This window comes from Pecten maximus, chromosome 12, assembly GCF_902652985.1.
Source record: "Pecten maximus chromosome 12, xPecMax1.1, whole genome shotgun sequence".
NCBI classification, from domain to species: Eukaryota; Metazoa; Mollusca; class Bivalvia; order Pectinida; family Pectinidae; genus Pecten; species Pecten maximus.
In genome coordinates this window covers 15,847,279-15,863,836 of record NC_047026.1, presented here as the reverse complement: position 1 = coordinate 15,863,836, position 16,558 = coordinate 15,847,279, and the positions used below count along the sequence as shown (strand labels likewise).

The window sequence follows — 16,558 nt, the reverse complement described above, 5'->3', positions numbered from 1 at the left end:
TTTTGATGATTATTTTGATGACTGTTGCAGGATAAATAGAATACATGGTCAGTGTCTTAAAATATAAGCTGTATTTTTGGCTCAGGACAGAAAGACAAAAGTGGCTCGCCACTTTTGTCTTTCTTTACCTTCGCCAAAATACAGCTTATATTTTAAGACACTGACCATGTATTCTCTATGTAAAAGCATGTGAAATTTCGGAAAATTTGGTCCTCTGGATTAAAGGAAACCTCCATCGACGATAAAACTTTTATTTAGACAGAATATTCTCAGTTGTATTTTTACTAACAGTGATCTTGACCTCGATCTTAGGCACATCTGCATTTCACAGTGTATCATGTGAAAGTTCAGAAAGTTTTACCCTCTCTAGGGCTTGTATGATGTACGTTAACAGTATATTCCACGGCCTATTTTCGGTAACAGCAGCCTTGACCTCGACAGGAACTTTTCCATTCCTATTTTGGACACTTTCACATTATTGTGCAACGCCGTGTTAAGTTTCAGGAAATTTGCCCCTCTGGAATCTGAGATAATCTCCGGAAACAAAAGAGCTGTATTCCGTTCTATTTTTAGTAACAGTGACCTTGATCTAAGGAACTTTGTAAACCCCTATAGAGTATCCGAGTTTGGTCTCTGCAGGGGCCAAGATAATCTCCAGAAACAAAAAAGCTTATGAACATACAGACGGACGGAAGGGTGGTTGGACACTGCGATAACTATAGGTCACCTGTCATGGGGACCCTAATAAAATGCTCAACACATTTGACCCCAATCCAACTGGGTCAAGGTTATTCATTTGAACAGACTTGGAAGCCTTTATCTAGAAATGCATGCGTACTAATGGTCCAATAGCATGACACACACCGTATATATGTACAGTGTTCTGACGGAATACTCAGATTTTTAGCACTTAGTATTTTGACGTGAAAAACAAAGGCTATACACAATATATTTTAATCATTCTCTGATTTATTCATCTGTCTACTCCAGTCAGTCATCATATACACATCTGATGTGAGAAAATCTCATACATCAACCATCCCCTAACAAAATATTGCATGACTATCATATCTATATGAATATTAAGTAAAGAAAATAGGTCAGCTTCTCAGCACCAGGTTCATAGGTACGATCAGTAGACTGGCATTGTAATGTTCTCCAATAACGATATTATTAAATTGTCCGCACCAAGTAAAATGCTGATTTGGTAGCTGCATCAAGTACTGTAACGTGATTATTTCCGCGGGGGTTTAATTTCGCAATTTTGATAGGTAAATTATACGTGTAGGGGTATTTCCGCGGGGGCTAGTTTCGCGATTTCGATAGGTAAACTATTCAAGTCGGTTATACCCGCGGGGAGTTAATTTCGCGATTTTGAAAGATAAACTATACATGTAGGGGTTATTTCCGTGATCAATGTATCTTTTCTTCTTTTGCCCCAGCTCCATGTACACGACTTACATCACAAAATCATGTACGTGGGGGGTAATTTCCGCAGCCTTTGTATAATTCACGTAAATTTCCCCCTCGCGTAAATGTCCACATGTACAGTATACTTATGCTATATAATCAGCACAGAAATAGACAAGACATCTGTTCATCCCTACTACTACAGAGGCTATATTGACTCTGCACTCTTTATCCGTGGAGTATGTCATGACAAAATTGAAGGCTCCAGTCACGCCACCTTGTGGCTCAAACAAAAAGACTATACCGCCACCTTGTGGCTCTAACAAAAGACTATACCGCCACCTTGTGGCTAAAAAAACCCTATCTTGTCCTTGTTTTACATCAAACGAATCTCCAGGTCGCCATATTGGAAAATTGACCTGCTTTGACCTTGGCTGTTGCTCCTCTGCAATCTTCAAAGGAAATTCTTCAGCTTTGAACTTGGCCATTGGTCAGATTTTCCTCTGACACATATCAAATAGCCAGTTAGCTGTGCTATCAATTTTGCCATGACATATTCAAGGGCTACAGAGAGCGAAAGTGAACGTAACCCCTGGAGAATCAAGGACGCCAGGATAAAGGGCATATTTTAATTGTTAGTGATTACCCAAAGGAAAGCCGAACACAGACTTTATGACATAGATTAGTAACCTATTATGGTAGATATAAACGTATATAAGGATAAACTCATTTATCAACAAAAAAAAACGACAAAGTTCCTCAAATTCGACAAAAACATTTCTAATAAAACAACCTAACCTTCATAATGATGAATCATATATTTTGATTTTTTGATGAAATTTTCCTTAAATAATACAGGGGTTTAAGTGTGTACATAGAGAGAAATGTCTGACTTGATTCTGAATAACATCAATTTTTTTAAAGCATTCAATTCACTGATTTGTTTTTTAATAGAACACCTTAAGCCAATAATAATCATTGTAGTTATTTGAATCAATATTATGGTAAATAATTTTATTGAAATTTACCAAAATTTCAAAAATTTAAATCAAGTCCTAATTACATTATTCAAATTAACAAAAATTAACCGTAATGAACAGATCAAAAAATAAACTAAATAAATATTGTTAAATATACCAAAAAGATATTCCCTGAATATTGACATAAATAGCTTGACAATTAAAAAACAATTTATTCATTTTTCCAAAGATTTGCAATGAATTTTAGAAATAGTGACTAATACTAACTTTAATTAACAAAAATTATGCTGTGTCACAATAGCTATAATAAACACTTGTGATCATATTTTAATTCATTCAATCTAAACAGAAATTAAAACGCACATGAACCTTTATATCATCGCGCCATAATGAGGATATATACAAAATCACAGATTTGTTATACACTTCAATACCCTTGTTTTAAAGTAACTTAGTATGGTTGCCATATATCACATAACCAATGAAGTTTCGCTGAATTTGTAAAAGGATATATCGGAGATAATTAAACACTGCCCGAATCCTTAGATCATGAACTAGTTTTCCATATTTTGAATTATTACTATGACAATCATTGTCGTACAAATATAGACAAACACAATATATAAAACAAAACAACATGCAATTTGACCTCATCAAGATATTGTACATCTTAATGATACACGTACCAAGGTGAAGCCACTGTTCTTTTTCCCAACATTTTCCACGGTTTTCCTAACACTTTTCTTTTTTCCCAACATATTCCACGGTTTTTCTATCTTTTCCTATTAAGCATGACAACATTTGTTATACACCATCGCCATCGTTACCGGGATGTACGGAGAAGTTGTATAAATTCTACTTTTTAAAGTAGTATGTACAGAACATCAAAACTAACCGAAATTTTTACATACATATAAAACAATGAATGTGATTGGTGATTTGTGTGATGCATGATGGGATATGGATGATAAAACTAGAACAGTAATTGAAAGCGGTTTACAGAACGGCCCATCGGAATGTGGTTATATTATGTAAAACAGAATACCTGATGCTCCATTGTAATATATAGATAGATCTACAAAGCAGTATACATTCAATAGATCATGTTCTACAATGCGATTTACAAAGAAATATATCAATATGTGAATTTTCATAAAAATTACTACAAGACACATTCAAACATAAGTCACGCCGACACAAATTTACGTTCAACATGCGTTGATGGAATCAGATGGAGCTTAAAGGTACATCGTACATATATTGACCTCTTTGTTTGTATAACTTAATATACCAAACTTGGATATCCTCAAATTGTTTCATCATTTTTTTTACACAACTTCTCAACATGGCACAGTAACAGTCACCACAAATGGGTTGGAAGTTATTGAAGTATAAAGACGCGTCTTGCGAACTTTAAGTGTGCCTTTAAAATCTCCCGTTTTTCTTGAATTACAAAATCTGAAACAACCAGATTTTAATATATTTGAACAACCTTTGTATTACACTCCTGAAATCACAATTATTAACTCAAGTCAGCAGTGACGGTAGATTTATAACACTCTCAAGACTTGAATAATATATAAAACACTGTGAACAGTCGTGTTTTTATACTATGGCCACATAAAAAAACACTCTCATCAGGACATAACATAAGTTGTCAAGTAAGGTTAACATATAAAAACCAACATTATGTTGTTTTACTTAGATTATTGTCTTTTACATCAACTTAATGATTTACCTGCAGTCCACATCCTGCTTTTTTCATGCTTATAATCAGGTAATACATTGACCACCATTACTCAGACAAATGTAACCAAGACTTAAATTTCATATATTTTTATAAAACAACATGGGTTTTCTCTGGGTACTTCTGTTTTCTTCCGCACCAGTACCATTCACGCACTTCCATCCGGGTCAACAAGAGACATTAATATAAGTTGGTGTAACTTGTTTCACATTTGTTGTAAAATAAATAGTGTAAATTAATTGGTTTTCATGGGAGATGCATTATTTACAAAAAGCCAACACTATTAAAGTTAATATAACTGTAGATTTCATGCTCATCAAACAAGTGACGAGTCTGCGCAGCATCCTGCTTACCAAGCAGTAACATGCACTACCAGTATATGCATAATCTTGTAGAACATATACACATAGTTATGGTATTGTTTTGTACTGAAATAAGTATTTACAAAACATGTGAGCAGTTCTAAATTAAGGGAATGGTGATATTTACAGTTATAGTCATTTTAAAAACAAAGCCAATTAAAAAAAAAAAAAAATCCCGCGTAAGGTAATGTTAGAGCCCCCTCCCTTACTGGCTTAGTACTGCAACGATCATCAAAAAAGCCCCCTCCCCTAGTGTAAAAGTTTAGTACCATATTTATCCTCAAATAAGTAACACATACACACTCCTTCCACACCCTAAGTGTTTAAATTTTGTACCGTATTTATCCTCAAATCCTCCCTTACTGCACAAGTTTAGTAATTTATATATCCTTGAATAAGCCCACTCTCCTAGTGTAAAAGTTTAGTACTGTAACTATCCTTTAATAAGCCCCCTCTTCTAGTGTAAAAGGTTAAGTACCATATCTATCCTCAAATAAGCCCCATCCCCTTGAGCAAAAGTTTAGTATTTTAGTTTTGGTTGGACTTATTTGTGAACCACTTTTGCAAAAATGAAGAAGGCTTATTTGTGGGCAGGGGCTTATTTGCAGATAACTACAGTACAGTATGAGGCTAACATTGTACACAACTCAGACACACCTTTCCTCTCCACACCGACTTACAAGACATACTCTCACCAGCCATACACCAGTGACACTTAAATATGAATTATTTTTAAATTTCATAATCATGAATCTATGTAGAAAAAAAACTATTTCAGACACGAAAGTTGTTTGACTTTCAGAGTAATCAAAATTATGGAGAGTAATTTTGCATTTCTTCAAATAATAAAATGTATCTATTGAAATAAATTATTTTTGTGGGAGTGTTTACATTTCAGGAAAGTTATCAAAAAACCATTAATTTTACAAAAAAAAAAAAAAGAATTTTTACTAAATATTCCTGCTCTGTTAATAACAGTGCCTAAAGATAACGATAGAAAATCAAACTTATCAAAAAAAACCAAAAAACAAAAAAAACATGAATTATTGAAAAAGATATGGGATCATTGTTTATAGGTATGTTGGACAGAAAATATAATTTGTAAAAAAATATATTACAGATTACAGATTCTATCAAATGATTTAATTTAGAAATGCATTTCAGGTCCAATCAGTTTCTGGGGAAATGAACACCTTCAAGTTTAAAGACTATCAATTCCTGAAATCATCTCAGATTTAAAGGTTTAGTTTACCCTCATGTTTATCAGATCAAACATTCACGGTATAAAAGTATTGCTGATACCGAAAATGTATGACATTGGTTAAGAAGTTCATTTAGTGTTTATGTTGACACTATTTTTTCATTCTTGCAACAGACATTTCTGTAAAATGTTTCAAAATTGTACAATTGTTGACCATGATAATGCATACATTTCCAGCTTTAAAACTTCACAAATTTGGAAACAAAAGTTGTTCATATAAATCAATTCAACATAATGTTAATTTTGAATCATTAAATGTTTCTCTTCTTTAAAGCCTTCTTTTAAAAATATTATTCAAGTTGGAATGGAATTAAATGACACCACACTTAGTACATTTAAGATCCAAAATCCAATTGTAGTTGATTGTGGTGCATAACACTTCGATGTACAAAAAAATTGATGGATTTTTTAGATCAAAACAGCATGGCAGCTGTCAGTAGAAGCGTTTACGTGTATAATCATTATTTTTATTAAATATTACATATCCGACCACACCACAAACACCCAGACCGATGATGGCTAAAATAATGATGAGGAAAATTTTCCAACCACTCATGCTTGACCGAACGTCCTCAATACGATCTGAAACAAAATATAAAGGAGATATATGCAAAATATATATATTTTCTCATTATCAATGTCAAGCCAAATATGAAAACAATGGTTCAATTCAGATCGTAGATGTGCTAAATTTTACATACTGAAATGCATTAAATGTCATATCTTTCTAAATATTGAATAAGATTCTATTTTTCTTGTTGCTATATAGCATTTATATGTAAACAGAGGTGAAACTTTCTTGGTAATATTTTAAGTTTAACTTTAAAATATGTTTTGATGATTTCATAATTGGATTGTGTTGTCATGGTTACATCATTTTGAAGTAGACATATAGGAAGAGCCAAGATGATGACTTCAAATGTGAAAAGAGTCTGTTTCCTCATCAAAGGGTTAAGAAGCGGAAAACTTGAAACTATTGAGACAGGGTTGTTTATTTGTATAAGATGTTCCCTTTGGAAGAATCTTAGTTAAAGATATTCATTAAAATTTAAAGTTTTCATTTTTATGCTATACACATTAAAATACAGGAAAATATTTTTCCTGGTATTTTAAACTGTAAATATAGTACTGTCAATAATAATAAAACCTTTTGTAAATATTTACTTTTAACTCAGATTTAAGCTTCAATATTCAATTGACAAAATGTTAATAATTTAAATTGGAACAAATTTATAACATGAAGTAAGTCAAACTTATTCATTTAAATAATTTTGAACAACATACCTCGAGGTGCATCAAACACTTCGGCTATGGGCAATCCCCAATAATCCGATTGCTGAAATATCGAAAATATACATTTTAGTAGTTGTTCAAACCACAAATCTATCATGAACACAAAAATACTCTGGTCACTATAAAATCTATATCATTATTATATTCAATACATACTTTATTTCTGTTAGCCATTAAACATTGTTTCAATATATATACATGTATGCATTTTCTAAAATGTTGCTATTATGTATATATATACCAACTCATTGTCACCCTTGATGCTCTTCTCAAAAATGATATTGTGCTGCTGTAAAACTGTATCCATAATTGATGGGTTTTTTTCTATGTATTTCATGTACTAGTAATATGCAAAAGAATGAATAAAAAGATTTTAAAACTGAAAAAAAAAAAAAAATTATATATATATATAATATTATTTTATATACCATCAGAACAATATAATTTACTTATGTAATATAACTTACTCATGTATGTCTCCGAAGATACAAAATATCTGAAGAATCTGGAAGAAATGAAACACTACTTGTATGTGTATGTCTGTGTTTGTGTAGTACTTACCCCCTCTGGTGGGTCCAGTTCATACAACTTCATAGATATTATATCATGGTTATCTGTATTTAAAAGAAAAAGGAGAAAAATCAAATAAATGATTCCTTTGATTGTCGACAGGAAAAGAAATTTGTCTTGACGAGGTGAAATTGCTACAGATAGGGAGTGTCAAACTCTGCAGCCCAGATTTTCATCTGAGGTATGTAGGTTGACGGTGTAAGCGACTCAGCTTTCATAGTCCCTTGCCCTGATGATAGACCCAATTTGCCTACAACAGCAGTGAATTTATAAGTACAAGACCTTTTTTCTCAATATTTAAAATCGAGGAAAATTTTACGTAAACATCTGACACAGTTTAGTACATTTGTTACACAGCCCTGCCATACAATTTATGTGGTTCAATATTACTTTTTTATTTTATAGACTAGGGGGAAATAATAGCCTAAAGTGAAAATTAATGTGATTTATGATTGGATAGCTTTGAACTGTGCCAGTGTCGAGAATCTGAGAATGCCATATATTTTACCAGTTACTCAATAATCATGTTAATTATGAAATATCCTCTACCTGCTAACTGTCCTGTGGCTGCTGAAGCTCCAAAATAGTATCCAAGTGGTAATTTGATGCCATGAACTTCAAAACATTCTTTCCAGCCATTCTTATTATCAATATCCATGGAAACCTGCCGAGGAGAAAGAAACATAAGATCAGGATTTTCTCCTACCCTCAAAAACTGACATTTGACATACAAACCACCCAAACTTATAAAAGTATTCACTATATCTGGCATGATTTGAGTACAAAGACTCCAAACAAATTGTAGATTTGATGGTTGCAAGGACAGTTATGTTTAAATTGAAGACTTATAATATTAATGATAATATCACATGATCCTCAGGTTAGAAAAATGTGTTGCTTACTATATACACAATACTGAAGCTTGAAAACAACATTCAATTAATGTTGATACTCCCAATAATACTTCCACAGAAGTGCATATGTCACTTGTGCAGAAAGTTGGGTGATTACAAGTTATTGCACAGAAACAAGTTTTCTATTTATAGTAGCAGTAACCTTGACCTTTGGCCCAGTAAAATAAAACAACAAACAATTCCATGCAAGCAATTGTAGTAAGGAAAAACTGCATGAAAATTAAGTTTGATGGACCCAAAGGAACTTGAGTAATCACAAGGAAACAAATTTTCTATTTTTATCAACAGTGACCGTGACCTATGACATTCAGACATGCAAAGCAATCCATTGCAAGCAATTTTGTTAAGGAAGATCTGCATGAAGTTTGAGATTGATCGGCCCAAGGGAACTCGAGTAATCGCACCTCTGAGTAAACCAGGATGCCGATGCCAATGCCAAAATAGTGATGCCTATATATCGCCTGCTTTTTGCAGGCGACATAAAAATGGCAATTTGAAGCGATCACACTGAAAGACAATATTTGTGTTAAAAATGCGAGAGATCTGGTTTCAAATTGATGAAATATGTATGATATAATTGCTGCTTTATCCCAACCTAAAGAATGTTTTGTTACCATGGAAACTGACCTTGAGTACGTTGTTATGGTAGCGAATAGCCAGGTAAGTGCTGTGGTCCTTATTCCTGAACTTGGCTTCACATCCGGCCAGTTGTGTGTGTGTTCCGTCCCGGTCATGGTCGTAACTCATTGAGCCATTGTTTACCATCGCAGATATGTAGGGGTGTTCATGCTGCAACAAACATGTTTGTTTAATCATTTCACAACTGAGTAAAAGCTAAATCAAATTCTCAAATTACATTACAGTTATATCATTAGCATAGAAAAAAATCTTATCAATTCTACAATGTTACAAGTCCAAATTAATGCTTACATTGTGGGGGCCATTGTGATTACTGTATGTGTCCAAGAAAATTGCTAATCCAGAGAAAAAGTCTGCATTTCCAAACACAGCACCTGGAAAGAGCGAATATATATTTTTACTTCATGCATGTAATTAATATACTTCTCCACTTTTGTAAAGAACATATTTAAACAAGGCATCGCAAACGATACAAATCCCCTCGCATGCTAACACATGAACTCTGACGCAAAATGGGGGGTGGGGTTATTGCAGGACATTGAAATAACATCAGTTGTCATTTGCACTGAACTGCAATAGACATGGATGGGCTTATTATCAGGCATGGGCTCATTGCCAGATAAATATGGTATATATTGTTATGCATTCAACAGTATCTGGTTACGCCTCACACTAGCAACTTCATTTCCTGATAGTTATCATAATTATGGTCAGGATCCATTCAAAAATGAAGTCGCAACAACGCTGACAAAGATTTTCTATAAATAGTAACGGTGACCTTAACCTTGACCTTGGCACCCTGAAACACGAACTCGTTCGTGGTATTCCCTTGCTGGACCCATATATGAAGTTTGGTCAGGATCCGTTCAAAATTGAAGTTGCAAGAGTGCTGACAAAGATTTTCTATAAATAGTAACGGTGACATTGACCTTGACCTTGGCACCCTGAAACACGAACTCGTTCGAGGTATTCCCATGCTGGACCCATATATGAAGTTTGGTCAGGATCCGTTCAGAAATGAAGTTGCAAGAGTGCTGACAAAGATTTTCTATAAATAGTAACGGTGACATTGACCTTGACCTTGGCACCCTGAAACACGAACTCGTTCGAGGTATTCCCATGCTGGACCCATATATGAAGTTTGGTCAGGATCCGTTCAAAATTGAAGTTGCAAGAGCGCTGACAAAGATTTTCTATAAATAGTAACGCTGACCTTGACCTTGGCACCCTGAAACACGAACTCATTCGAGGTATTCCCATGCTGGACCCATATATAAAGTTTGGTCAGGATCCGTTCAGAAATGAAGTTGCAAGAGTGCTGACAAAGATTTTCTAAAAATAGTAACGGTGACCTTGACCTTAACCTTGGCACCCTGAAACACGAACTCGTTCGAGGTATTCCCATGCTGGACCCATATATGAAGTTTGGTCAGAATCCGTTCAAAAATGAAGTCGCAAGAGCGCTGACAAAAAGTGAACATACGTACGTACGAAAGGAACGCTATATCCCCTCCCCGACTTTCGTCGCGAGGGGATAATTATAGTGTCAGATTTGCTGTTAGGTCTTTTAAGACGGAAAAATTTTGTTTAGAAATTGACATGAAACAATTTAAAAATCATTATTGTTTTTTAAAACTTAACTTAAGGCACACAAACACCAACTTTGTGAATATAATGCACTTACCCAGCCTATTTTTCTCCCTGGCATACCATATTGCTATTCCATCACCAAATAATGTACTTCCTGAACCGTGCACAGAAAACTGGACATGGAGCTCCCAGTTCCTGGTATTACATGCCTAGAAGTGAAAAACATACCAGATAAGAAACATACAACAAAAACAGGAAATCAGACAAGCTTGATTTACCTAGAGTGTATGATTTAAAGTAAACTGATATATGGCTGTACTTGTTTCAATTACCTAACATATTGCATTTAATTAATCAATACATTTTACATGTAAATTAAAATAACTATTATTCAAAGAAAATTTTTGCTGGAAAGCAAGGGAAATTATTAATATTACTATCATTATTATTATTTTTTTTCTTTTTTGGTTAAGTTCATGTACATTAGCTGTGTAAATAAATACTTAAGTCCCAGTTTCTAATCCGACAGGTCCCTACAACATCCCAATTCATGGACAAGAGTTATCTTCCTTCCACTTACAAGAAATATTAATTTATAGACATCGACAAAATGTGCCAAGCAGGGCAAAAAATATAAAATGACTTTCAAAACACTGTACAAATATATCTCTTATATATGTGTAAGTATACAATGCAGAAAAATGCTGCATTTTTAACCAATTTAGCCAAATATGAAACAAATATGTGTATACAACAAGTATAAATCTTACTCCTTGTACTTTTCTCTTTACTCTGCAGTGTTTGTATGTTATAAGTTACATACAACCATAGGTATGCATGTTATACAAGATGTTTATATAAAGAAACTTTTTTTCTGTGTTACATTAAAATGATATACAGACAGATGTAATACTTAACATACCGGGGGTACGGGTATATTACAAACAACTTGAGATGAAATTAGGAGTAGGAATAAAATGCAACAAGCCTGTGTTGACTTTGATGACATATTCAAATAAAGAAGATATTAAACTTATCCTGAGCCTGTTGTGATCGACTCCTCTTAGTTTCCTCCGTTCTTCTATTGCCCTGCATACTGAATGGTGTCCAGGCAACGGATAAACAGAACCAACAGAACCTAAATATAGTAACAATGCTGGCTCCACCTCTAGATCTAAAGAAGATTCGCATGTTCTAAAGTCTATATATTATGATTATTGAATATAGGGTTGTAAGATACCTGAGTATTCCAAATGGCTCCTTGTCGACTCTGGTGATCTGGTGTCAGACGTACATAGTTATTAGTGACGAGAGTACTTCCAACAAAGTCCCATAAAGGCATCGATGATCCTGATCCTATTGAAAGGAATCAAATCAGTCTTATTACAGATCAATCAATAAAATGATAGTCTTTGTATGTTGTAGGACAATTAATTATGTATCATCATTAAAAAAAATCTTTATTTATTTTTATTTTTTCACAATTCTTATTTTTTGGAAGCACTTGAGGGATTTTAGAGTGGGAGGACCCCAGACTCCAAGGGGAAACCCATGTGGTCAGGCATGTCACCGAATCCCATACATTTTCACATCCAATTGGAACATTGAGCTTCGGCTACCTATATAGGTGAAAGGCAAGTGTGTTACCACTGTCTGTCCAAACCGCTATGATATCATGATTACACATACAGGTAAAACATCTAATAAAACTGATACCGGATAAACAGAAAATTTCCTTTGTTCTTTGAATATTAGAATTAAATATCATTAATAGAACAAATAGAGTAATCTATCAGAGACAGACAGAGAGATAGAGAGAAATTGTACACTTTCCTGAGAAACACAAACTGACATGGGTAGGGAGCATTGAACCGTGTACCTCAGATCTTCACCTGAGGTTATAGGTGGCCTGTGCTCTAACCGACTGCAGCCTCCCACACCATAATACAGTACTACATACAAAATACTTTGACTGTTGAACCCATTGTTGTCAAGGAGACAATTAAAGTTGCTTAAATAATGAACAGTGCACAATTACAAACAACTTTCACACATACTTTCTTCCAAATGAGATAATTTATCCTACCAGTTGAAATATTCATGCATTATACAATCTGTAAAACAAAAGTTAGGATAATTTGTAAAATTGTTTTTGACAATCTGTTAACAAAGTATACTATAAATACTGCAATACTGACATCATTCACGTGAGAAAATTTACATTTGCTGAAACCGAACCACAACAAAACTGGAATGGAATGGCATAAAGTAACTAAATGGGCAGTTTTGGATAAATAACATATTTGTTACAGGATATATGGTTGGTTTTGGATACCATTTAATAAACATTTTTGTCTGTACCATTTTTTTTTCGACATCTGATCATGAACAAAGTCAAGACAAGAGAATTATATACCCTCATCTTGCAGTGTGCTTTTGTCCCAGACTAATTAAGCATACATCTCAAAAGATTTGATGTCTATCTAGGGGACAGGATATATATCTAAGGACAATATTTCACATTACCTCTCACATAAATTTCAGAGGACAGAATTGGTCCAATTTGATTAATATCATATTTTGATCTACACTCCAATTCTACAAATTACACTCTGCTACATCACGTAGAGGAGTGGAGTTTATGGAACGTGAGCAGAGATCCAGATATGATTTTAATGAAATTGAGAGTGATCATAATAGTTCATGATATTTTTTTTATCTATATAGGCTTCTCATAATGATAACCCTCTATAAATATGCTTGTTAAGTTTTTATATACTACGCAAAATAAAAACTTCTTATCAATTTTATCTCAAAGAAATGCAACTTCACAGGCTGTTGAAATTCTGAAAATTAAGATATCATATCATATAAAGTTAAGAATATAGTATCAATATCCCAATTTCAGGGGTTTATGTACATGTCATTGTCATTAGGAGTGTTGCATGCATGCGGCGTTTGTATTATAGTAATAACCTAGTATAAACGTCTTTATCTGACAAGTGATAACCTCAGCTTTTGTGATTTTTTTCGGCATAGCCGTATACTATAATATCCTTTTGGCCACGGATATGACGCGACAAGTGTCGTTACTGGTCAAGATGAAGTATGTGATTGGTCAATGTAGCGGTAAATGTAAAATACAGGTACGTATGCAGTTAAAAACGAAACAAACTTAAGACTGAATGCAAGCTGAACAAGTGGATGCATCTTTTCAAATGACACAATAAAGTTATATTCCTGATTCAAATGCAGTCTTATTATCACAAAAAATGATCCAAACTGATATAATTTTGTAATCCGTGCTGAAACGCATTAGTTCGTTAATTTATTTTACCAGCAGTTTTACATCCACTTCAAACAAACGCACCAAAAAACAACATACAACTACAAACTGCACGACCACACACTGCAACAAGTCGACGCCAGCAAATATCTAGGACTCACATTACAGAAAAATCTCAAATGGGACGCACACATCAACAACATCACTGCAAATGCCAACAGATCACTAGGCTTCCTAAAACGCAACCTGAAAATAAACTCACAACATATAAAAGAACATGCATACAAAGACCTAGTGAGCCCCAAACTAGAATACTGCTCTTCCATATGGGACCCGCACAACACAAACCAAATCAACCAGATAGAAAAAATACAACGCAGAGCAGCACCATACGTACAAAACAGATACCACAACACAAGTTCAGTACAAGACATGATGGATAAACTCAACTGGCCCACACTTCAAACACGCAGACTCAAGACCAGACTTATACTACTATACAAAATCATTCACCATCATGTTGCAATAGACCCACACGGCACCATGCACCCAGCAGACCCTAGGACAAGGCAAACACACCCCTACACCTTCAGACACCTATCTGCCACCAATGACACACACAAATACTCTTTTTCCCACACACAATAACACAATGGAACCTCCTCCCGGTGGCAGCAGTACAATGCACTACACTAGAGATCTTCAAGGCACATATACACAATGCAGCCCTTGATGTCTCATGATCTCAAGCATACACCGTAAACACACCCTTTTTATCTTATAGTTTCCACTAAAAAAAAAAAAACTAATAAAAAAAAAACTTTCACTGTAACTAAATTCCCTCACTTTTTTAATAGCATCCAACCTACAAACTGACCGTAATCGTCATTTTTGACGGAGGTTGTACGAAGAAGACATTACAACCACAAGCATTAAAACTATGCTGTTATATATCTTTTTTTAAAGATATTTCCTGTTTATTCCCGATATAGATTAACAAATTGTTAGTGACAAAATGGTAAAATTTACATTAACATATTTGAATATGTAATATAAAGTTATATTCATTATGCGTTAAGCACACAATCGCTAAGTCTACTCCAACTTATTTCTTATCAGAAAGGTTTCCGGACATGGGAACCTGACCAACCGGTACTTCAGAGGGTGGGTCCGGTTTTTAAGGGCGGTGCAGACAGCACATCCGTATGATTCACCTTGATATGGCTTCACAAGTGTGTGTTCTCGCCTGAGGTAATCGTTCGTATTCCATTCTGCAAATACACCCAAGAAAAGACAAAAACAAGCAACTGCCAAAGACACGGTACACATGTAGGCCGCCATGTTTCCTAAAAGTACAACGCACTTCCGTTTTCCGTCAATTCTACTTCCGTATCGAGGCGCGTCTGCCTTTCTGCGGTCAGAGCGATCGATATCTAAAGGAAATAATGAAAATAAATAAATGAATAAGTAAATGCATATCTACTGAACAACTAAATAAATAAAACATTCGTAGGAAATTTAATCTGATTTTGGGATTATCTCACTATTTTAGAAAAAGAAAATACCACCGACTTATGTTCCTTTTCATATGTGAGTATATACTTTGTACAGTAGATACGCATGCAGAAAGGTAGAATCTTTTAGCTTTTAGTATTTAAAAAAAATCTCATTAGTTATGTTAAAGATATGACAGGAATGTATAATTTTGTGACGGATGCCATTTGCATACTCAGTGATTACTCAGTGATAAAATATTTACCTTGATGTAGTCCGAATGTTCTGACTACCTACATTATGTAAAAGCGGCAGTTGCATTGCACGTACAATCAATTTACATTGCTAAAACAGTGGTAAAACATCGCATTGAACGCTCGTGCGAGTGTTCTGTGAGCTCGCGTAATTTCAGCCAATCAGATTTGTCAGACACACTGGAAATTCCGTCAAGTTGCACGAGAGTGAAATACGATGTTTTATCAAAGATGCTGTATTGATGACGTTGTGGAGAATATTTACTTAAACTTAATTAATCAGATGCAGATTAGTTGTACATTCAGTGACTTTTTAGGGGATGTTTAGTGAAGGAGAAGTTGAGCCTCAAAATCAAATATTTAAATGACAACTGATGAGGTTGTAAAGTACCAAAGATTTGACACCCTCTTTAAGAAGCAAAATCCATTGTGGTGATGAAAAGACATTTGCTTCCTACAAAAAATGTATGTTGGCCTGGCGTTATCTTTTTGTACTCATTAAAGGCATGACATTGTCATACTTCAGCTAGCTAAAGATCTCTGGCTATTTTTTGGTTCTGACGCCAACCGACGTCACCCGTTATAAGTTTCTCGCCGTGTTATCCTCTAACATTGTTGGAGTAGACATTGTCACTGCCCTGCAAAGCACAATTGAAATCGAGAAATTCGATGCCTTGATCTTGTTGGAAAAAATAATTCTGTACCCAACCTTAAAATGATATAGCTGGGAAGAAGTTAAAACACTTAGACAGTTATAA

At 34.3% G+C, this 16,558-nt stretch overlaps 1 protein-coding gene across 1 annotated transcript; it reads right to left on the bottom strand.

Annotated features, from left to right (window-relative positions):
• Positions 1–949: 949 nt before the first annotated feature.
• LOC117339885 (vesicular integral-membrane protein VIP36-like) lies at positions 950–15,393 on the bottom strand. The gene is made up of 9 exons (XM_033901597.1): positions 15,267–15,393; positions 12,007–12,122; positions 10,861–10,975; positions 9,468–9,550; positions 9,165–9,326; positions 8,173–8,287; positions 7,615–7,667; positions 7,045–7,096; positions 950–6,342 (listed from the first exon to the last, which is right to left on the bottom strand). Exons 1-9 carry the CDS (start codon positions 15,391–15,393, stop codon positions 6,194–6,196), a joined length of 972 nt encoding a protein of 323 aa, XP_033757488.1. The 3' UTR covers positions 950–6,193.
• Positions 15,394–16,558: the final 1,165 nt, after the last annotated feature.